The 24,740-nt window shown below is 44.3% G+C and overlaps 2 protein-coding genes across 4 annotated transcripts in view; one reads left to right on the top strand and one right to left on the bottom strand.

Moving 5' to 3' along the window:
• LOC142558537 (protein FAM135A-like) overlaps positions 1 to 3,323 on the top strand; it is a 38,812-nt gene extending 35,489 nt beyond the window's left edge. The window contains exon 20 of the mRNA XM_075670669.1: positions 3,127 to 3,323. Within this exon, the coding sequence (XP_075526784.1) occupies positions 3,127 to 3,323 (197 nt within the window). The remainder of the gene's footprint in view (positions 1 to 3,126) is intronic.
• Positions 3,324 to 4,657: 1,334 nt separating this feature from the next.
• Positions 4,658 to 24,740, bottom strand: part of LOC142557438 (protein FAM135A) — a 51,945-nt gene continuing 31,862 nt past the window's right edge. For all 3 annotated transcript variants that reach the window (XM_075669286.1, XM_075669288.1, XM_075669287.1), the window contains 6 exons: positions 23,624 to 23,721; positions 22,435 to 22,586; positions 18,354 to 18,464; positions 16,305 to 16,421; positions 15,044 to 15,245; positions 4,658 to 9,672 (listed from right to left, as the gene is read on the bottom strand). In XM_075669286.1, the coding sequence (XP_075525401.1) occupies positions 9,645 to 9,672; positions 15,044 to 15,245; positions 16,305 to 16,421; positions 18,354 to 18,464; positions 22,435 to 22,586; positions 23,624 to 23,721 (708 nt within the window). In that variant the 3' untranslated portion in view covers positions 4,658 to 9,644. The remainder of the gene's footprint in view (positions 9,673 to 15,043; positions 15,246 to 16,304; positions 16,422 to 18,353; positions 18,465 to 22,434; positions 22,587 to 23,623; positions 23,722 to 24,740) is intronic.

Raw genomic sequence — 24,740 nt, 5'->3', positions numbered from 1 at the left:
GCGCACAGCAGGCGGCCTCGTCTGCCGCGCGTCCTTCTGGACACGCTGCGCCATCTGGCGACGCGCGCACCAAGTGTGGGCGCAGCCTCCGAGATGCGTGGCGCGCCAGTGCGTGCGAGCAGAAAAATAATTCCTCCCATCCCTGTGGGCACTCGCGCTGCCGCGGTTCGATTCCGTAGAACACGTTGTGGGGCTAGTTGGTGCATAGCTTTCAAAAAATGAAGCGCCAACGGTAACGGCACACAAAGAAGGAACGAAAGACAGGACAGCGCCTTGTCCTGTCTTTCGTTCCTTCTTTGTGTGCCGTTACCGTTGGCGCTTCATTTTTTGAAAGAATTCGATTCCGTCCGGCGCCAAATAAATCTTGAGCGCCGTGAACGAGGTTAGGCCCAAAATTTTTAAACTGAACTATCTTCGGTAACGGCCCATATTTCTGGTCAGAAAGGGGGCGGGAAAGAAAACGAGCCCGGCAACGCTGATCCGTTGTCCCATAAATTAAAAAGAGAGAGATAACGTATTTGTAAAGACCCAAGCCCACTGCCGACGGGAAGCTGAAAGAAAAATAAATGAATATCGAAGCGATTAAACTATGTTTTAATTACACTTCTGGAACGCCGAAAATGTCGGTCTCTCTGTGAGCGGATACACGACAAAGCGAAAGAAAAGCGCAATAACGAGAGACGCGAGGTCACGCCACTTTCAAGTTACACACTAGCGGACTATGACGTCACGGATTTGTAGAACCACTGTGCGGTACAAATTAACCATTCTTGTTTATAAAAATAGTTGCAGTTTCGCCCGAAAGTCGATCGAAGCATCAATTGTGATAGCAAATTAGTGTGGAGCTATACGAAGTAAGGATATTAGTTTTATTGGCCGCATATACTTGCAAACATTCACTTACTAGCTAAATCGACACGCACGGTGACACGCGCGCACAGGCAAACGTGAACACACCTCACTCGATCACCACGTGCACACGCTGTCAAAACGCTGGAGTGAGGAAGCGCGGCAGCAGCGGCGGGCGAATCGACTTTCGTGCTGCCTTTCGCTTCAACGCAAACTAAGCGGAAAAGACAGCCTACACGATGCTATCAGCACGCAGCGCTTGCACTCTGTCCCAATCGCAGATCACTTTGAAGACAGGGTCCGCGCGGCCGCGCCACTGTAGCCGCGCCAGCCGCGTCATACGCAGCAGCCGCCGGAGTAAAACACCTCCACCCCCCTCCCCGTACCTTGGGTGCCTTGCGCGCGACGGAAGACGGCGCGTTTCCTCCCTTGCGCGCGCTGGATTGAGCCACCATCGCCGGCTCACCCTCACAAGCTTTCAGTTGCACATACGGCATACGGCGCGCGACGACTATGTTGTCGCCCTTCGATTTTAAACGGGACATCACGGTGACGCCGACGCCATAAATGTGCCTGGAGTGTCCATATAATTGCTATCGTAATAGTAAGCCGCAACAGTTCATAACTCTCGCTTCTCCGTAGTTTGTTGGCGGAGCGCATTTCTAGGCACTTCACCCACATTTGTCAAGAGATTAAAGAAAAATGAATTTATAAAAAATGCCTTGGGCTACATTTCGAAATTTCTGACTCACTAGCGCAGAATACACGTTTTAGCGATTCCGATTAGTAATTAAAATTTACAGGCACCATTACCAAAATTTGCATGCACTGGACGGTTTCAGTATCTGGGCAGTCTGCTTCAATATTCAGCTTAAAGGGACAATAAAGCGAAACAATAAACCAGTTGAGACTAATAAAGCATTGTTTGAGAACCCTGCAGGCAGTCATTTCAAAATAATAGTTTATTAGATGAGAAAATGAAGGTCAAAATATCAGTAATTGAATTTCGCGCTGAAAACCCGACGCCGGTGCGTCAGTGTAACGTCAGGGATCCCAAAGTATGTTTTCGCATTAGAGCCGCGTTGGCTGAGTAAAGGTTCCCGAAACTTGCCATTTTTAATATTTGGTTCCTTTAGAACAGAATGTAGTCAATCTGTACCGCTATATAATTAAGTAGGCGCTAGAAGATGCCCTCAAAATCCATGACGTCACTGCAACCAGGTGCGGGAACTTCAAGGAGGCGTCGCCACTAGTATTTCGTTCTTGCACTTTTTCAGATTTACCAAGCGTCTTATCGTGGTGAGATTGGTGTTTTTTGTGTCATAGAAAGGTAATTTACTGATGCAGAAGGGAAATCATTTTTCTCTTTAGTGTTCCATTAAGACATCGCTTAAGACAGTTGCAGCACAACGCTCGTGTTAGTTTGTCGACGGTGTCGAAGTGCGCTGCCATATTCCATTATTCCACCAAAATGCAAATTGGCCTGTCCAAAGTGCTTTGAACTAAAATTTTATCTGCTCTAAGTTGCCCCAAAACGAAATTTAGTCTGCTCCAAAATGCAATTCTGCCTGCTCCAATGGGCTCCAAAACGCAATTTTACTTGCTCCATAATGACTTTGGGCAGTAATTTTGACTCTGTGCCTGTCATTGTGCTATTTTTTTAACGTTCCTGAGCGGTCATAAAGATCGAATGAGAAGTATGATAAGTCATAAACATGAAACGAGATTCAATAAGCTTCCCCTTTGAAACTGTGCGTGGTGTTTCAACTTTGCACATGTGACCACTCCTAAAACAAGCCCATGGTGCCTACGTGCTCTGCTGCGACATGTAATAGCAATCCTCGGTTGTCTTGCTAGCACATTTTGTGCATGTACATGTTAGTGTTTGTGCACTTCTTATTCTGTTTATATACATTTTTTCAACCCCTTTCCTTCATCCCTTATGATCTAACCTGGACTGCACATGCCGAGCTTGTCACTGGGCTAACCTCGCCAAAGTCCACACACAAAAAACACTGCCTCTCTCGACATCAGAACGACCCAAATGCCGAGATATTTGTAATCAGTTATGCAACATTGACGCATAGGCCCTATAGTTTGGAGGCAATATATAAAGAAGGCAGACTTTGGTGTTAATTTTCTCCGCACGAGAACAACCCTTTTCCCCCATGTATAAACGAAACCCCCCGACTTGGGAATAACACTCCAAGATTTCAAAATGATTTAGCGTTGCTCAGTTATAAGTCAATTTAAACACAGCTGCATTGGCGTACGCAGGCGCCGCGTACCGGGAGATGTTGCGCAACATTCTCAAGCCGCTCATCGACAAGCCGGACCTGAACCTCGTCCGGCTGGAGGTGCACGTGCCGTTCCGCAGCTCCCTCGTCTCCTCCAACGTGCACATCGCACCGCTGGACTGCGAGATACTCGTCCAGAAGATTGCGCTTGTTGCATGTGCGAGGCATCTGCTCTGAGCCCGCTGCAAGCCCGAGCAGCCAACTCCCACCAAAGCCCCCAAGCACCCTAACAACAGAAGCGCCCTCTGGTGCAGAGGTCCACAGTCACGTATGGGCCACTCTGCCGTGAAATGCAGGAAATGACCGTGCTGAACGTGGCAGGCGACGACGCACAGAGTAGGCCCCACACCCAATGAGGACTCTGTGCGTTGATGCATACATGTACGACGCATTTTACAGCATCACCAATGAATGCGTCTCGCGAAAGAGACCTCGCATAGCGCATGCTCGCTTGTGAACCTTCTGCGGCTGATAAGTCGTTGTCGCATTGACTAATTGCGGTATTTACCATCTCCTTGATATAAACGTGTGCATCTGCGGGGTATGTTCGACGAAATTAAACAATTTTTCCCACGGGTACCTTTTAGACAGGACAACAGATTACGTTTAGCAATAAAAATGCGACGGTCACGAGATGTTTTGGGTCATTGCCTTTCAAAACAGAAAACAGAAGAAAAAGATGTAATACCAAATCAACACTGTCTTATATATTCGGTAACCTACATAAGAATTCAATATGAGCTCCACCCACAAAACCCCATCACATACGCCTCACGTATTGCTTCTGCCCTCCAAAACACACTTCAAGGGCGACGGTGATTTTGAAAGAAGTTCGTCCCCACAGCGAGGTCAGGCAAAAGCGAGAATGTAATTGGCTGGTGCACCTACACAAATTATCTTCAAATTGGACAGTGGCGTACAAGCCACTCCACTCTGTGGATGTCACCGACTGCAATATGTTGCAGTTTCCAAGCTGCAGTTCTCTGTGTAAATTGACGGAAATTGCTCTCAGCAACATGACGAAGGAAACAATTAAGCGACAGCCCATGTCAGCTTTCGTCGGCTCACGTCGACGCTTGGAATACCTTGCTTTGTGCCTGATAAGCCATTTAAGGAGCCTCTCGCCAGGTTTGTACACAGAGAATAGAAAAGCATGGTGCACAGGTGACGTAGTGATGTATGCATCTGCAAATTATATTACGCTAGTACTTATGGAAAGTATTCTTCGCCTTAAAAACTTTTTTGTACATTCTTTTATACATTACCTAGCTGCCCACTTGTGCAGCTGCAAATAGGAAGAACAAACAGCATCACCACATGGGCTGGAACACGGAGCAATCAGATAACGGTGCAGTGTGCTCCTTTCATCCCATGCGGTGGCATTGTTCACCTAATTGTTAAGCAACTAGCCTGCCATTCAATCGTCGCAAACAGGAAGCTTTGCACTCTATAACCATCTGGGGTAAAAAAATTGGGCACATCGTAGCAGTCAGAGACCATGACACGCCAAGTCCCGCACAGGGCGGCTTTCAACGTCCGTTTAATGAAGCGCAACAAGCGCACACAACGATCACACATTGAATTTCATGAAGACATCCACGTACACAATATGGCTCACGCACACATGCACAATGTGTCCCTCCAAAGCCAGCGGCATTAGCTGACACCTCTAACGCTGAGAGCAGCAAAGCCCAAAGCCAAACAGCCGCATTCCTGTACATGACTAGGTGACGATCCTTGGTGATAATGGAAAGCAAGTCACGATTTCTCAAGGTTCTTCACTGAACACTTCGGCAGGCGAGTCCAGCAAAAAAAAAAAAAAAAGAGCAAGAGATGGCACGTGATACCTTGGCTCGAGCACGAGTCCTGTGCACGCAAGAATGTGGTATACAGCAGAGTGGTGTCTGACCAACGTGTGGTACACAACCATTCCGGAGCTCAAAACCTTCAGAGTACAAAAGACAAATGTCAAGCTTAGGTCTCCTTCATGGTTATAAAGATGCAAGCGCTCCGACACTACTGTATTGCCACCATGTGACTGCTGGTTTCTTCTGTAGCTTACATATTGTGGTACGGCAATGTGACAATTACTGAACGACAGCATCTCGGGAAGGGAGTGAAGAACTTATGCGGGTTTCTGTCTACATCACGCCAAGCGCCATGCCGAGAGGGCTGGGCAATTGACAAATAAACCTCTTCATTTAATTTAACTCATGCCTTCATCCCAGTTAATTTTTTCAGGGCAGTTATCTTCAATTGTGGGCAACACGCTCAGCTAATGTAATGACAAAAGCTGCAAGTGCCAGCACACAAATTGTGGCCGTTTTATGAACATCACATTCACTAGCGTTTATGGCCTAACAATGAGCAGTAGTACTACCATATGCAGTGTGTTCAGTTTACTTCATTTAATGATGTGCACATTAATGAATAGAGCCAACCGTTCATCAATTGATCAGTTAATGCGGCGTTTCCCAAACTCTGCACCTTGCGACTTGCCAAAAATGCAAACCACAAACACGATTTCCCCTCACTCCTCCCTTAACAGGCTTCCCAATATCACAATGCCCGATATGACATTCAAGTCTCTTGTGGCCAAAGTAAGATAAGCTGGATTGGAATGCAATGCAAAGAAATACATATGGTCATCATAACGACAGCCACTTAGGTTTACTTTTGGAGCACAGGTTCACCAAGCAATGAAGTCTTAGAAAATTATAAGATCCACTTCTGTCCAGGTAGTGATGACCTTTTACTTATTTATATTGTCAATTCATTATTTTGATTTCCATTTACGCCATATAAATTTTTTTTAGGCCCTTGACTGAATTTAATGAGCCACTTTGCAACAACTCCTTCTTGCCCACTGAATATGTATCAACTGTATGGTGTTGCAATACCTAGTTTGGGAAACAGCCACATTAATTAAGATTGTCAATTAGCAAGGTTTTACGTTGCAATGAGTGCCCAACCCTAGCGGTGAACATTCCTAGAACCCTAAGCCATCATAGTTATTGCACCAAGCCCTTCCGTAGTGCATAGCTTGCTTTATAGCACACAGCTGCCGGCATGATGTAGAACAGGTGTACTCCCAACCGACTGTGCAAGTACGGTGGTGAACAATATGAACTAGAACACCAAAAAGCATCCATTATCCTCGTACTCAAACACAGGTTTCTTTAACAGGAAAGCCACGTAGCAGGCATAGGCGAGTGGTGTCTCAAACCACACTTTTTCAGCAGTTGTCGCTTGAGTGTCGTTTAGGTGTCCTCTTTTATATTGCATCACCCTGTACCATCAAAATGTCAGGTGGCATCGTGGACTTTAAGCGTGTAAGTGGCCACCGTGTCATTCCTTCTGCATGTTGTACTGAAGGTGGGGCAGAGAATTCTCGACTGTACAATGGTTTTCAATGACGAGAGAGGGCGACTTGCACGAAATGAAAGCTTTCTTTTTTTTTTTCACAGTAACACAACTAAGGTTCACGTATCAGATGAAGACAAGCTTGTACTTTCAAGCTAGTACCACTACACGGTAAGCTAGGGAGTTTTCACAACCAGGTTGACCGTTTGGGCGCATTAGTACATGGCGTTTAAATGAAACATGGAAGTGGTAGAGAGGGCAAGGAGGTCGACGTGAAAGCTTATGCAAAGATTGATGTTAATGACCTAAATATTTAAATTATGGGGTTCCACGTGTCAAAACTACAAGCTGATTATGAGGCACACCGTAGTGTGGGACTCCGGAAATTTGTACCACCTGTGGGTTCTCTTTAACGTGCACCTAAATTAAAGTACACGGGTGTTTTCACATTTTGCCCCCGTCTAAATCCGGCAGCCGTGGCCGGGTTATGATCCCGCGATCTCGTGCTCAGCAACAACCCAACACCGTATCATCTAAGCAACCACAGCGAGTGATGTTAATGATCCAAGACCATTAATTGCGGGACATTGGATTAAGCCAATTCCCATTAGGTTGGGGTTCGACATACGCTCCTTAAAATCTGTTCATCTAATCAGAAGTTCGCTTTAAGTGGCCCAACCTGTTAAAATAGATGTGCAACATAAAAATTCTTGTTACATGATTGCTGAACTGATTTAAATGAAATTTATTGCATAAGAAACGAAACAGCATGATTGCTAGAAGCAGATTTAGTGTTTAAATATTAAAATTTCTTTTTTTGCGAATTGATGGACAATGGAAAGTTCTGAAAAATGCGAACATGTTTGCAAACCTTGAGGCCAGCAAAGAAAGACATTAGAATTCTGCAAATTCTGTAGACACCAGAGGAGACTATGTTTAAAGCATAAAGGTTTACGATATTAACGTATGGGCTACATAAACAATCACTTCAATTGCTTGAGTTCTTCAGAAGGCTTACTCACAACAAAGAGTGGCATTTTCTATGGGTTACACACTGTATAGGTTCAGCTCGGACACTCTTACAGATGTTCTTTACAGAACTGTGCCTCTCTGTTGAGGAGTTGCAGACAAGCAGACCTAACGCTTCATTATTTCTCGACTTTCAGAATGTGTCAGTTTTTGTAAACAAAAAGTATAGCAGTCGCTAGAATCTGACATTACTTCAAACACAATAGGTTTCACTCGAATTGGTTCAACAACTGCCGAGTCAAAGAATTTCTTCTTTTCAAGTGCATCCCAACAGCGAGGTAAGATCTAAATTTTCCTTTTAACATAAAAAATATAAATATAAGGAATGTTAAACAAAGGTGACAAATTATTACACTTAGAGCATTCAACTTGACAGTGTCTTAAAGGCACGGAGCAAGAAACATTTAGGAGTGGAAACTCCGCTGTATGCGGCGACCAGAAAAAGTCACAAGCCCGCAGAGCCGTTATCGTGCTGACGGCACCTGGCAGCCTGGAAAGAAATTACCGCCATTGAGAGCGCGCCGGAGTGGCCGGAGCCGCCTGCCCGGGCGCTGCATTTTTTTTTCACTGCGGCTTCTCCGACGCGCCGCATGGCGCCGCCACTGTATACGGCCCCGTCGGTGCATGCAACAATTGTGACCTTATCTGGTCGCCCGCGCTCGCTCACGCTGACTGGAGTTTCCCCTCCTAAATGTCTTACTCCGTGCTTAAAGGTGGTCCACTGTATTTCGTGATAACATTGCATACAACATAGGACTGAACATGTCACGTTGGCCAAACTGTTGACTGCAGTTTGCATGCAAGAATGCCACCATTTGACTACATCAAAGTGCTTTGTGGAATCTTAGATTCCACCATACAGCAATGTTCTGATTATAACACAAGCGCTCCATGAACATTTAAAATCATGGGTTTACTAAAAATAGTGTATATATTTACACATGGAATAAGAATGAGTATACAATAACAAAACAAGGTGAATATTCTGTAAAGATGCCTCGGCAGGCAACTAGAATAAATATATTTGGCAACTCCGAAAAAAAATGATTTAACGCTATTGTGTGATGGAACACGAAATGAAGTCTGGCGAACTGGAAAACAATCCAAAACAAAATCTTCCGTTAGGAACAAGAAATATACGACGTGAAGAAACTTTCCAACAAAAACAAGATGCTGCACAAAAGTGTGAACACACAACAGAAACATCCTTGAAGCTTTCTTTTTGACACTTGTTGCTGGGTTTATAACCAAACAATGGAATAGTCATTCTTCAAAACACAGTACAGTATGTATATCAGCTCAAACGCAATGAATGAATGTACAGTAAATGAAGTGAAATTATTACAGGTTGTATGAAAACATGACAAGTTAGGCTAATTACAAGAGCGAGCATGAAACATGGACTTGACACGGGGTTAAGCACTTAAGAACAAAGTCTCTCATGAGTTATGGCATTTTCTCCAGCTGTTTTAGAACAACGGTGTGCTAAGTATAGACATAAACACTCTTTTGCAAACCGTGAACTTAACACAGGCTGTGCTCAGCGATTAAAATCTGCCCCCCAATGTTGCTAGTACAACACATAGCCTTTTTTTCTCCAATTGTTGACTCTGCTAGGTTGCAGTTAGGTTCCACAATAAAACCTCAATCACACATAGCATAATTTCATGGTAATGACATCTGCAAATCATAATCTCTGAGACTTCACACTATGAAGATTCGAACCAGGCTCAAAGCTATACTTAAGACAATAATCTCCTTTCAAAAGTAAGAAAAATACTGCCATGATAAGCTCACTCCACAGCAATATGTCATGGTTTGATCACTGATTAGAATCAGCACAACATGCACGGGAAATAGTAAAGTCGAGCGAACGAAACCGCAAAATAATACAAACTCAACAAGACTACTCGCACGCACTCTTCAAGGCTGCAGTGTCTCACAATGTAAATGTTGCAACCAAGGTGCGATAACAAAATAAATTTACAACAACACATACCAAAAATCATTGTGATAAGCAAACAACTAAAATAATCATTTCCAGAGGTAGAAGTCTCTTTTAAGAGCTAACATAAACTTCAGATTACCCATTGATACGACGGCACTTCATATTCGCTGAAGCAACATGCACCATCTGAAGAAGAAAACAATGAAATGTTATCTTTGGCTAACAACCAACACAGCCCAAATAAGAACTAAAAATAAATATAGCTCTCCCCGTACAATACACTTGCCTGGCAATGAAGGCTTACTAAAAACTAAAAAAGTTCAATATACTTTTAAAAGAAAGATAGCACATCAAAAAAAAGCTTTTAAAAAAATCCATACTCCAACTTTTTAAAAAACACGACTTAAAAAAGAACTGTACAGGAAGCTACAGAACAGCAACAAAACCATTTACGTAAATAAATATACACATGTCCATTTATGTTTTCACAGGTGACTGCTTCCTCTCAGTAGACCTGCTAAGGAAAATGACACCTCCAAAAACCTGCAATTACTCATCACGGTAAACAGAAATATTGACATGCTTGAGATTGCTCGCATTGACCAGGCTTCATCTTATTACAAGCTGCCATGCTTCTAACGCCTCTCTATCGACAAGTAAGAAACCGCAGTTACGATGTTGCTCACTTCAGCAATTTTCATGCCACAATTTCAAAACTGCTTACTGTGCTGCACGCAGTGACCAAACAGGGTTACACGGGGAACTTCCGAGACTCAAGAAAGGCAAGAAGAAGGAAACATGAAGCATGTGTCACAGACAGTTGGCCGATTTAACATTCAAGAAACATCCACGTTTCCGCTTCTTCGAACATGTACTTAAGAATACTGCAACTGTGCATACTTAACATTTGCGGAGCAAATAGTACACATCAGACCAAACTTAGCAAGAACAATGCTGACCCTACACATTCTTGCAGTACAGAATATGAGACAAACCAGGCTTGCATGACATATTGATAACGTGGTGACTATTTATAAATGAAAAAGAATGTTGAGTGCCAAATACAGCTATCAATGGTCAAACTAAGAGGGCTAATGAGATGCATTAAGCAGAGCTCAAGACATGCAAGGGTTCACATTCAAATTTTGCCGAAATCAGCGTTGGAGCGGTGACACAGCGCATACCCACAAAGAGCGACCAGCGCTGCATGTATATATCCTGTTGCAAAAGACGGAAGGCCAGCTGCCTATTGCCGACAATGGCCAACAGGCTTCTACTTTTGTTGTCACAGGCTGTAGCATGAGACAAAAGGCAGCTAAGTCAACTGATGACAGCCTGAACCAAACAGTGTATAAAAACTTTCAATTGCATGTCGCAAAAGTTCGTGACCAAGTGTAGCGCCCACAGCCCAAGGAATGATCACGAGTTTCTAACTTAACGAGTAATACACATTCACGTTAGCTCGTTGAAAAGGCGAGATAGATTCGGAACCACCTGTGCCACGCAGCGAACTGCAAATGAACTGTTATAACGATGTGCTTTGAAAATTTGAACTTGTTCAAAGGAGTTCCATTAGCTGTTGCTTGTTTGCATAGTTTAAACTACTACAGTGGACTCCCGATAATTCGAAGTTGCTTAATTGGGACTGTCGGTTAAATGGAAGTGAAGTGAGGGTCCCATCAGTTCTGCATGCAATCCTATGGGAAAAGAAATGCTTGGCGGTTGGAAGTTAAATGTCTAACTTATCGGGTAACTAGAAATTATTCTTCAATCGAAAGCCTCAAGGTGATTGTAACGTTTGACATGTTTGCTATTTTTAAAGTACAAAAAGCATTTTGTGTATCACACTAGTGTCGTCACCATCACAGCCGACTACAGCGCCACTGCTCATGAAGCGTCACGATTATACATACTATCAGGCCTATTTTTAAAGTGCAACAGCAGCTTTGTGTGTCGCAGTGGTATTGTCGGCATCGCAGCTGACTACAGCAGCACAGCTTATAAAGCGGCAAAATTAAGCAGTCAAACCTAGCACAAGCAGCATGTTGGCATCTTTGTCTCCCGTGTCTTTCCTCAGGTTGGTTCACAAGCACGCTGGGTTCATTGTACTCGTTTCCACGTGCCGTATTTTGGCTGCGCTCACGAGTATGACAACCTCTGGATCCTATCGCACGCTCGCCTTGGCGACCAAAGTCAAGATCTTGAAAGAAGTTGAGAAAGGAGGCACCGACAAGCAAGACATGGAAGTACAGCATCAAGCCTAACACAGTCTCAAACTTTATCAGGAACAAGCGTTCGATACTGGATGCTTTTGAGAATGATCAATTCAAGATGTCTTGAAAGAGAATGCGCACTCCCACCTGCAGAGCTAGCACTGCTCCTTTGGATTAGGAAAGCATGAAGCAACCAACTTCCTCTCAGTGGTGATGTAGTTGCAGCAAAAGCCCTGTCCCTTGCAGCGATGTTATGGATCAACAACTTTGTTTACTCTGATTGATGGCTGACACGCTTCAAGCATAGTCGTGACCTGGTTTTCAAAAATGTCAGCGGAGAGAAGGCATCAGTCAATCAGGAAACGTGAGCGACGTGGAAGGAAGAAAAGGTTTCCAAGTACGTGAATGAATATCAGCCAGAGGACATCTCTAATGCCGGTGAGACTGCACTCTTATTGCGATAGCAATTATTTGGACACTCCAGGCGCATTTGTGGCATTGGCGTCGCTGTGAGGCTCCGTATGAAGTCCAAGGGCGATAAAATCGTCACCGTGCACCGTATGTGCAAGTGAAAGCATGCAAGGGTGAACTGGCGAACCCGGTTCAATCTCACGTGCGTGAACGAGGAATGCGGCTTGGATTCGTGCCCTTTCCTGTCATGCGCAAGGCAGGGAGGTCAGGTGAGGAAGGAGGGGCGTTCTTCTCTGGCGGCTGCTAGGGTGCCTCGATGTCCTCCTCGCCCACTGCTCCGTACAGAGTGGAGACAACCGCAGTGTTTACTACGGCATCCACAATTCAAGTGGCGAACTGCTTCAGAGCTTGTGGTTTGGCTGGAAGCGCTTCAGGGGACGACTTGTCTTGGGGAAGCACAAACAAGTGAGCTTGACAACAATAGTCTTGGAGCAGCTCTTGGCGACGTCCATTTTGAAGAGTATGTTGCCGTGGACAGCCCTGCCGAGATACGCAGCGCACTGACAGACACTGCAATCATTGAGATTGTTCCGCCCTGCGAGGCTAGTAACGAAAGTGAAATTGACGACAACATTGAAGCTGAGCCATAACCATGGGCTGCTGATGTAGCTACAGATCTTGTCCTCGCGCAGCAGTTGTTTGCTGCAGACAACAACGCAGAAGAAGCACTTGGACACATCTACAGTCTGCAGCACAAACTTTCCGCAGCACGATTCTGCATGCAGAAGCAGACGGAAATTACCGATGTTTTATTTTTTCATGAGTAGTGAGCTTTCGAACTAATGGAAATGTGTATTTTTGTTTTTGTGGTTCATTGGAAGTTTGTTTAATTTGAAGTTTTTCGGGGTCCCCATGAACTTCGTATTAATGGGAGTCAACTGTAGTTGCAAACTGTACACGACATCATTGCTTGGGGAAAAAATGTGTACTACAGGAAACTGATACATGGTGGAGGTCAAAGCAGCACGTTTCCATACATGGCACAGGTAATCAATATGTCAAGCTCAACGTGGATGCATCATGAGAGCTTCCAATACAGTACTTAGTTTAGGAGACTAACAAAATTATTCTTGTCGTGAGTCTTATGAACCCCATAAAAACAGTAATAAAATGGCACTATGGGCAATTCAAGCACGGTCTCCAGAAACTAGATTTGTGATGGTCGCATTACGTGGCTTCTTTGTGGTTTTGGCTATTCAGAAAAAACTCTTTTCAGTGTTTGCTATTGTTTTGCAGCACTTTAGGTTATGAACAAAGAAAGTGCAAAGAAGCTCAAAGAAAGACGCATGCAAAAGATTCTGCGATGATAACCGTGCAAAATCTGACCCTGTAGCCAACACCACCGCACCTTTCGGTTGAGAATCGAAAGTTATTACCAATCGTGTGAGCTGTCGACAGTAGCTTCAAAATGAGCTTCAAAATAGTAGCTGGCGCTTTCTCTTGATGTGCAGAACGTTTGAATTGATTATTTGTTTGAATATCTTCTGCACCAATTCGCATTCAATGTCCACGGCCATCATTGAGAGGAGGTGTTCTGACAAAGGTCCTCAACATTTTTTTTTTTTTTGGAGTTACAAAAAAAATTGCAAAGCTTGAAAAGCTGGGAGCAGGCTTGCAGGCCTCGCTTCACAAAATTAACAAATAACAAAACTCTATAATATACATTAAAACACTTTAAAACAAACAAACTATGCCTTCCGTTCGTTTACATGACAAAGCATAGCTTCATAAACAGGACCTAGCAAAACATGGGTCATTGAAGCAAATTTCAAGCAGGAAACATGTAAAGGCCGGGCTTTGGACAACTTTGCTTATCTTGAAATTTTCCCCAGTTTTTACTACTTCAAGTTAACGAGGTACTACTGCATATCCAAAAGTTTTGTCGTATGAAGGTCCATTGTAACGGATGTGGACTGTAAGAGAAATTTATAAAATTTTTATGTGCAATATGGAAGTAACAGCTGTATGCTAGCCATTTAAACACTTTGAAACAATTTTCACCATGTTTTAAAGATACTTAAGGGTCTTGATGAAAGTGCCACTTATGCTATTCATTAGTATACGACTCATTTGAATCAAAGCTGGCTTCGTGGTTGTCTAACAAGGGCATTATCGTGTCTCCGATAATTTGGACAGAGAAACTTAACCCTTTAATCCCAAACCCATGCTGGTTTTGTCCCGTCAGTTTGTGCCAGTATTACCAAGAACGAATTGCAATTGTTCTCAGCGCTTTGCCCTCCCGTAACCAGTCAGGCGCCTCAGCTCATTCCACAAATAACTGCTGGCCTTGGGCAATCATGCGTAATCCCTTCGAAGTTAGCATTTCTTTTGCTGCCATGAAAGTTAAGAATAATATTATTGCAGCCTTTTACATGCATTCAGAAAAGCTCTCTGCTGACACCTTATTCAATGTTTTCATTGGACAAGTGTATAAATCGTACAATTAGTAGTTTTTTTTCCCGCAGAACATTACTCATGTTGTGGAAGAAGACAAAAAGAAAGGCAGTGCAAAATAAATAGAATAGACAAAGAAGTCACCAGTTTTGCATGCTCCGAGATGTACTACGCTTGTGCCTTTCCCAATAACCTGGAAAAAATTTTGCTGAGTAAAATAAAATAATTAACAAATTTCGAACTTTTCCAGGACAGAACTTGAGAGTTAGCAGGTTAAGCTTGGCCTCTAACGAAGCTTCCTTTCAATGTAACACACGCACACACACAAAAAAAAAACCTTCGTGCAGCCAAGGGGCGTAGGCAAGCACCATGATCACGATTAGTAAGCACAGTTGTATAAAATAATCTCGGTGTGTCTGGGATTACAAAAAAAAAGGGGGGGGGAATGGGTGGGGGGAGAAGCGAAGGACGTGTCTCACGCAAAGTACTTCAGACCCGTGACCACCATGAACTTCTCGATGAAGAGCTCGGAGTCGAGCACGGCGATGTGGGCAGCACGGCCGATGAGTGAGTTGGCCGAGCTGGGCAACGCGTGGTGCACGTCGTAACGCACCAGGCTGATGTCGGGCTTGCTGGCGAGCGGCCGAAGAAGGTGGCTCACCATCTCCCTGTACGCAGCCCCTGAGGGAAGCACCAGTGCACGACAAGTCAATGCAAGAAACTTTTGATTTATTCATTATTTGACTTGATTGATAGATGGACGCATAAAAACATTTCGAATAGCCCAGACATGTCATGTGCTAGGCTTGCCAAACTACTCTCCCGCGTCTCCGTCTGCTCCGCCTTCTGGTGCCACCGCCACGAAGTCTGCGCATACCTGACGGCACCTACCCGTGCGAACGACCCAATTTTTTAGACTGCGCCACCTTCAAGATCGGCCCACGAAAACAACCAGCAGCCAGATGCCGGCTCTACAGCCATTACAGACGAGTCGGTTGAACTCAACAAGCATGCTTCGCATTAAATATACCAGTTTGACCAGGCGACGCAATGACAGAAATATCAATGTAGCAAGGAGGGAGAGGTGGGGGAACAACCCGCATTTTGTTTAAAGCTTGCACTGAACGCACGCCTTTTCAGAGGTGGCATCCATACTTCATTCACAAGAATTTACGTTTGGACACAGCACAAAAGCTGCAACAAACATGCCGTGGCAAATACTGACAAGCGAAAAACTGTTTCGTTGTGACAGCAATCAAACGAACGCTTGAGGCGCATTTACGCAGTTGCCAATGGCGTCGGCACTTTCGTGCTGTTCTGCAATCGACGGCGCATGCATGGCTTGCACGTGGAGGATTAGAAGGCCTCCAGAGATGGGAAGCGCATTCAGCTCCAAAAGTGATGAAGCCAAGTAGACGCATGCTCATGTTACACTCAGTCGGCTCTGCCGGAGCCAGGGCAGCATTCCCGACTTTCACTGCTGGCAAGAGCGCTGCGTGCAGACACATTAAGGTTCCTACTGAGCAGCTGTGCAAATATCCCATCACGGTGAACATCCAGCTAAATTTATGTCATCCTTTCTTCAGACGCTGACCAATGCTGACAGTTTTCGTTCGGTCTCGCCTCTCTCACTGTTCGTTGCAGAATTTTTTCGTAAAACTTGGTGAAACAGTAAAATCATACAACAAGCCGCAATTCGTAAGCTTTAGGGAAAATTTTAGGGTTGGAAGGTATGCTTACCTATTGGCGTCGCGTCCTTGACTGCTGCCTTGCAGAGCTCAATCCTTGCCGAGTGGATGGGCACGTAACGGTCTTGCATAGACCCGAAGAGCAACACGTGCTTGAAAAATTCCAACCCTGCAACGCGACAGGAGGCACAATGAGAACACATCTGGCACCACATGTGGCATGATCGATGACACTGCTACATATGTAAGCACAACCAAATAATGTTAATATAGAGTTGTACATATACATAATTACCGTTCTCAGAATGGCGGGTTACCGGTGGGGGGCATTAATGTGACAGGCTGGGTCAGTCCGCCATCTTGCGGCACAGTTCAACCCGGAAGAACACAGAGCTATTATTGCAGTAACTGGCCATATGCTACTTACCGTATTTATTAAAATCTAGGCCGATAGCTTTTTTTTTTTTCAAATCTAATCATATACCAAACTCTAAGGTCGGCTTAGATTTGAGGATCTTTAAGAACGCGCCAGTTTGTAAATGAAAATGATAAATACGGTGCATAGCTAGTGCCATCTAGAAAAGCCAGTATCGCAGCCACTACTAGCCACGCCAGTAGCCAACCGAAGTACACGAGCGACGGCGCCATTTTGACCTGTGTTGTATCGGTAACGTGGCTACGTATTGGCATGCAGCGTGGCGTTATCATAGTGGCACCATACAGGTGATGCCACAAACGAAAAGTTGTGCTAGCTACAGACGCATCGTCAAACGTTCAAGCTGGGCGGGACTTCAGCATAGATGACAAAAATGTCCGTCATTGGAGGGGGCAACGAGAGTCGCCTTTTGCGTGTGGCGCAATGAGGATATGACAGCGATAAGGAAGCTAAGCGTGCGATAACAGAGAGGAGCTGTTCACCGAGATCGCGCCGCGTTTCGACGCATACGAGCCGTGCCGCACTGTGTGCGCATGCGCGTCCGCAAGCGTACGAGGTTGGCAGCGATGATGACTTAGAAAGCTCGGCATGTTCAGATTAAATAAATACCGTTTTCATTTTGTGAACGTTGTCCTCACTTTTTTGTTTGGCTTACATACGAAGCAAGTTCTTAAAATTTTTTTTCTGCTGTTGGACATTCAGGGGCCGGCTTAGAATCGGCGCCGGCCTAGATTCGAGTAGATACGGTATCTGCTAGCGTAAAGTTTCAGCAGTGATGCAGTTGACAAACTGCAGTCCTTTTTACTTTATATTGCTTTGACAAGAACACCCACTGAATACAAAAGCGTTTCTCATGTTATTAGGCAAAGCATCACAACAGGTTGCAACCAGCATTGTTACTGCCGTCCACATTCACCATAACCTGGCATCTCTGCAAAAAGTCGACTAGCTAAAACTTTTTAATGAGTGCTTTGTGTCAAAATTGTATCGTTGTATCAGCGGAAGCGCAGGTCATAGTAGTTAGCTTGAAAACCCACTGATTTGTGAAGATACCTTTAAAGCATGTTTTTTCGCCCTGCACACTGACAAATTTCTTTTGGACCTTTTAGAGCATCTTCAGTCAAACCATTTTGATACAGCATAGATTAGGCATTGCAGATACCAAGCATGTTGTTTCCAAGAATCTATCTTTCTTGTGATTTTCGCGATTCGAACCCCACGTCCTCCCTTAATTTGCTAGATGTGAGCTGGACATAGTTCTAAGCACCACCCTGCATATTCATTCTGTATTCAGAAAAACTGCCTAGTGCTAGAGACAAATTTATTTGTATATTTGTGAACAGGGACAGCAAGCTTAAAGCTTACACCCACTTCCACTCACACCTGGCACTGACGGGGATTTTGCCACGAGTGAACAATCGAGAAAGCAGCTGCAAATGGCTTCAGTCAAATTTTGATATGATGAACATCAATAGAACTACTAATTATTGGATATAACCAAGCAGATATAAAATCTGTCTCACCGTTATCTATGTGTAATCACTAAGTGCTTATAACAAATATTGGATATAACAAAGGTACTTTTGTGTCAGATGCGACTTCATTACGAGGCTCAATGGTACCGAGTATAGCAGTGGCAGGAGGATATTGCGGGCGGGTACGAACCAGGCTTCTGGCTGAGCTTGTAGAGGAACGACTGCCGAATGTCAGCCGTGTCCTTCATGGCCAGCTGGAGCAGGGAGCCAGACTTCTTCCACTTCTGCATAAACCACATGCCTGCCGAAGGAAGCGAGAAAAAAAATGAGCTGTTGAAACGAGTGGTACACATACCAGCCAACCTGAGAACCCTAAAATTCATAAAACCTCACAGACACGATACATGCCTTTTGTGGGATACATACACATCTCATTAACGATTGCACAACTTTAGTTGCAGTACACAAGCAGCAGCAAACTTGGAGTAGCAAGAAATGACAAGCTACATATTGTTTTTATAGATCATAATGACTTTCTCAGCAATCCTCCTTGTGCCAATTTCAACAGGTTCAGTAACTTGTCTGTATAAACTTGCTCACACCAAGTGTAACTCCGGCATGCAATCACAATCAGAAGGTATAAGGATCAACAATGTGAGCTTTTTCACTCGCAGTACTTTTCTGTAAAATTTAACGCACCATTAGCAAAGTCGTAAACTGAGCCCAAACTTATAAACCTGACGGAAAATTAATGAGAATTAGCAGATCTGGGCACAGGATATGAAGTGACCAGCACGCACAGTTTGTTTTCCAGCACTCAAAGTCCCAGAAAACGTATAATGGCTCTAAAACCCATGTGAGGAAGCATATTGTGCACTGTTGACAGGATGAGCTTAGTGAGTCACTACCTTTGATTGCACAGTCTGTGGTATCGGCCCCACTGACTTGGTCAGACAGCACCCAGACACACCAAACGCGGCAGGCAGACAAAGAAAGCTCCACTTCATAAATATTGCCATATTTAGTTGATTATAATGCACACACGATTATACAAGGTACAGGTGCAGTCAGGGACTCTCCAAAGAACTACGCACACATATCAGAGATGATGCAAAGGACACGCAAGGTTGCAAGCAAGACAGGATCGCATTTCAACTTGGTGCAATATACTTCACCGTGCTTGTTATCTGTACAAGTTAATGATGAAACATAATCCTTGGCATGTACTACGATTCTGCAACATAAACTATGGTGATCAGTCACTATCATTCCAGATAGCAACGCAGCGCTGATAAAAACAGCACAGTGTCCATGTGCTCTTTCTTGTTTTGTCCAGTCTGGTAGCACTTTCATTAAAATTACGAACTAACTAGCCCGACAGTCAATCCTCGCCACCCTTAAATCATTATGCCGACCTTGGAATAAACGCCGTGACTATTAGTAGTTGGTGCCATATTTCACCAATCTTTCCTGTGCGCTCGTTGGCCATAGGATTTTCTTTAGACCTTATCTTGTGCATTTTCTTCATGCGAGTTCTGTCGCAGTTTAGTGTGGGTGACCAGTTTATTTTGGTGCCAAGCATTGATGCTATGTTTTAATGGTGTTATCGTTAAGCCCTTTTTTCTGCCGACTTGTTCTTTTTCTTGTTGTTGCACTGCTGTGTGTCCTATTTACAATTGACATGTTGTATTTTCTAGAGCGAAGTCTTTGTTTTATGCTTGCGATACTCGTCTTTGCCAATCACATGCTGACCTGGCTTATGGGTGCAAGCTTGTTCACACTTGTCACTGAACTCTACAGGGGCCAGAGCTCTGTCAAGCTGAAACGCGCAACTTAGCCACCATGCAGCAATAGCCCCTTGCTTCTCTGAGAAATAAGAATGCTCAGTCATCTCTTAACGTGATTGCAAATTAGATTACTTGATTTATATGATTACAGACTGGAAGTTAAACCTTGCTCTGTCACTCTAAGAACATGCGCTTTGTCAAGACATCACAGTTATTTCAAAGTTGGCAATTTCTATAGATTGTATTTGTTGCCATGTTATCTATCACTCGTGTTTCAATAAGTGGTTTCATCTGTGCTGTGTGATCAAATCCGCAAAATGTACTGAGTCATGCACTCCGCTGCTCCCCAAGTTTCAGCCAAAAGCTGGCCATGCAACGACCAGCAATCTCCAAGAATTTATTTTATCATCATCAGCATCAACCTATTTTATGTCCACTGCAGGATGAAAGGGTTTCCCCCAGTGATATATAATAACTCCAGTCTTGCGGGCGCTGATTCCATTAATATGGTAGACAGCAATAACAGTCTGCTTAGCTCTTCTGTGAAGTTCTTAGGCTGCTTACAAGCACAATACCAAAATCTACCCAGGCAACACTCAATGTCAGCAGGACATCTTTGGTATGAATGCTGCCGCATATTCTGCAATGCCTTCAGCATGTACTGGGACCGACAACAGCCTAAGCGGCAAAAGAATCTCCTTTTTGGGTATTTTCTGGGGACAATGGGGTGGGGAGGAGGGGACTGTCCTGAAAATATTTTGTTGAGCTTAATACTGGTAACAACGAGAGCTAAAACGTTACCAAGGAAACTGTCGTTATAGTTTGAAATTAACCGATTCTTTTTGATATGGATCTGTTTGTTCCAGCAAGTGACGTAGCCGTGCCTTTGCTGCACATCGCTTGGCCCAGTGCTTATGCCAACAAGAGCACCCAGAGGCACGTTGTTCACTCCGATGCATGCAAAGACGTTTAGAAACGGATTACAAGTGGCATGCCAAAGCATTTTACGCAATAAAGTACCCAAACAACCTTGCGAAGTATGATACTTGAAAACGTACTGAAATGACTCTGAAGGGCTTGCTTTTAGGATGTCCCGAAGATACCACTAGTGTACAGACTAGAGGACTGAGACTGCATGGAGCAGCTAGCTGGACCGAACCGTTGTGCTCTGTGTGCGGTGCTCCCATGGAACATTCTGTGTGACCGCTACCACTAGTTGACACAGAGACTTTTGAAGGCGGCACCGCATTCGCGGTGCGACTCGAGCTTGGAGCTGTGGCACATTCTCAGCCTGTGGAAAAACGCCACCCCGTACATGACCCGCCACGAAAGACCTGCCAGTGTTTCTGGGGTCCCCAGGTCCTGAGGAAACTTTGTGACTATCTTCATTGCGTATGTGTGCGTGTGCCTGCATGTGCTGTTTGTGGGTTTATGTGATCACTGCGAATACTGCAATTATCACCAAGTACCTGCAGTAGAATGCCAGACAATCAGATAGGCTAGCGTCTCCAGCATATCATTAAAGTTCGTATATCTCTCTCTCTCTAAATGGCAATCTATTAGAGCGGCAGAATGGGTGCCAAGAGACAGAAAGCACCGTTAAGGATAGCAGAGAATTAGGTAAACAGTGTGAAAAAAAATTGGAGGACGCTTAAGCTTCGCCTTCAAGAGTGGAACGCGACAGCGTTCCCGTCAACCCGCCAAGGGGTATTGGGCTACGGCGCAGCGATTACGCGCCCCGCATCGGACGCGGTGAGCGTCGAGCAACGCAGCGTTCGGCGCGACGCGCCTCAGCAAGCGACGCACGCCTGAGCCTTAGAAACAGCTCGTTTCTAAGGTAACACTGCGTTCACTAGAGGCGCTTTTGTACCGCTTTGAAGCATCGAACTCGTGGCTCAGTGGTAACGTCTCCGTCTCACATTCCGGAGACCCTGGTTCGATTCCCACCCAGCCCATCTTGGAAGTTGCTTTTTATTTATGAAGTGCCTGCCGTGATTTATCGCTCACGGCCAACGCCGCGGACGCCGACGACACCGGCTTTTCTGCGACACGAGCTCCTTAACGCTATCGCGTTAAAATGATACGATGGAAAGGAACACAGACACAGAATAGTGAACCAATGATAGTCGGTGCTGTGTCCACCTTCCTTCCTGCCATGCTATTATTTGCACTGTTTACCTAAAGGATGGAATAGAAACTTGCTCAGCACACTATCCTTCCTGCAATTTAGGCAGTGCGATGAAGTTAGGAAATCTACAGACAGCGGATGGAGGCAGCTGTTGCAAGAAAAGGAGCAAAGGGGAAGTGTCTTTGTCCTGCAGGGGACATAAATTAGGCTGATCATGACGAGATTGTGATTTTACCGAGGGGGCCCACTCGGGACACCCCAGGATGTTACTGGGTTATCTAAGATTTGCACAGCCTGCTTTGAGCTGATGAAGGCAAACCATGCAAAGCCAAAGAATCGATTCGACTCAAACTGACCCATGTTGACGAGACCACTGTTGTTGAACAGCGTGCCGAGGTGAGGGCCTGAGAGTGAGAGGAACGTGCACAGCAGGTTCAGGTAAGGCTTCATCTCGGGTCGAGTCAGCGCACTGCGGATGATGATGTTTCCTAACGAATGGCCGATGAAACTGCACAGAAAAGAATCGGTGCGTAAGTGCTCGAGCATCAACCAAATCAATTCAGTAAAGAAAAGCACGCAACAGAACAGACCAATTGCAATAGCAAGGCCCCCCTCAATACCAACTCCCCCCTCTCCTTGTGCATGCACGCACGCACACACACACGGATGCACCATGCACGCGTGCGTGTGCCAGGGCTGTGGAATGGGGCTACAAATTCCTTTAGTATTCCACTGTGTTGAATGGCGCAGCGACAGTTTCATCCGTTTCAATTAACTGGAGTTGGATGTCCAACCCAACTCCCATTCCAGTTATGCCCGCATATAACAGTTCATCCTTCCAATTCTGGCAAATTGCCACAAGGTAGTAACAGCTTTAACAATCTGAAGCTTTGGCAGGAAAGTACCCGTCCACGCACATGATGCTCCCAAGGTACCCCGTAAACATTCAGGGGAATGAAGCCATTCCATTCCTATTCAATTACGACTGAAATAAACTTGGCAAGATTCCATTACAATTTTGTTTACATACCGAGCTTTAAAAAAAAACGAAAGTCAGAGTGACACCGAAATCTATTCTATATTCAGAAGTTGCGACTCTGCAACTCTGCCACTCACTATACTATAACACAGCTCCCACAAGACCTGTGTCAGTGAAGTATTAACTTCAACAACATCAGCATCATCAAGAAAGTGTTAGTTTGCACTTAAAAACTTCAATGTGCCCATTAAACATGAATTCTACAGCATCACAAAGAAGAAAAAGAAAGCGTGAGCACCTTCAATCGTGACCACTCTCTCCTTTAGGCACTAGGTTTCACATTATGTGCTTACGTTGCACGTATATAACTGAAACAAAAATTATTTATTTGTTGGGTAGATGTTTGTTCACATGTCTGCAGCTGGTGGGAACCTAAGAGCTAGCCATTCAGTATTTCTTTAAAACTATGGCTTCTAAGTAAGCTCACTGAGACAAAGGCAAACAACAATAGTGAGCCTCATAAGAAACAATAACACTCACATGAAAGATTATCACATAGGACTTGCCTGATTTTCGCTGGCTTCAGAGCGAACACTTCAATGTGGTAGCTAATTTCAGAAACAAGACGGTCTGTCATGGTTTCAAAATCTTCAAAAGTTTCACCCTGTAATGAGCAAAGCAAATAATTAGAATAACAAGCAATGAGAAAGTTCCCAAGGATTTCCGCTATGAAAAATGCTGCTCCATGCTACTCTGGACAGTTCAGACAATTCAGCTTGCATTGCAACTATGGCTGCGTAATTTTTCTTAAGAGCGCGAACGCAGAAACAGTGCATTAGAGTTTGGTTTTTCTTTAATACCAGGACATTGTAGGCACCGATGACAGAAGGAGCAGCACTGGAAGCACCCTCTTGTGATGTCTTTTTCAACCACCATGCATAAATGTCTTTTCGTTTTGCGTCATTGTTCTAGCAGAAGGGGAAAACAAAACAGAAGTCCACTATACGCTAATTATTGTTGCTGTGGACACGTTTGCATCAGCATCAGTAGATAAGCAGAATGAAGCCACTGCAATTATAGTACTATGTGCTTAGTTGATAAGATTGTCACAAGATGGTGCCACCAGCAATACTGCCTGCATCCATATCAGTGATTCCAGAATAGTTGAGCCTCATTATAGTGAAGTTGCATCTGACAAACATACGTTTATTTGGCATTCATTATAAGCATATATTAATTACATGCTGATATCAGCAAGAAACATTTCAGATTGCATGGTTATAGACAACAATTCGTTACATTCATGTTATATCAAAGTTTGGCTGTAATCCATAAACTGCAGTACATTTGTGGACAGGCCAAAGCTCTGCATTGCTAAAACACTATGCTAAAATCACTGTAAAAATCTCACCACCAGAACAATATTGTACACAACGTACAATGATGAAGGAATGTGATGAGCTGGTGCTAGTAAACTCTAGTTTAACCTATTTAGTGGCTGTCAGTATCAGTGACACTATACTATTGGGGAATCATTGGAAAAAATATGGGAATGACACATCTGTGCTTCTTATTTCTTCTAGAATGATTGTCTCAAAGTATAGTCCAATCCTATTAAGGAGACCTTAAAATGGAGCTTCCAGCAGTAACACAACTATATGCGATGCTCAGTACAAACACAAA

This window comes from Dermacentor variabilis, chromosome 9, assembly GCF_050947875.1.
Source record: "Dermacentor variabilis isolate Ectoservices chromosome 9, ASM5094787v1, whole genome shotgun sequence".
NCBI lineage: Eukaryota > Metazoa > Arthropoda > Arachnida > Ixodida > Ixodidae > Dermacentor > Dermacentor variabilis.
The sequence above is the reverse complement of the archived record's forward strand: the minus strand, read 5'-3'. Positions and strand labels throughout refer to the sequence as shown.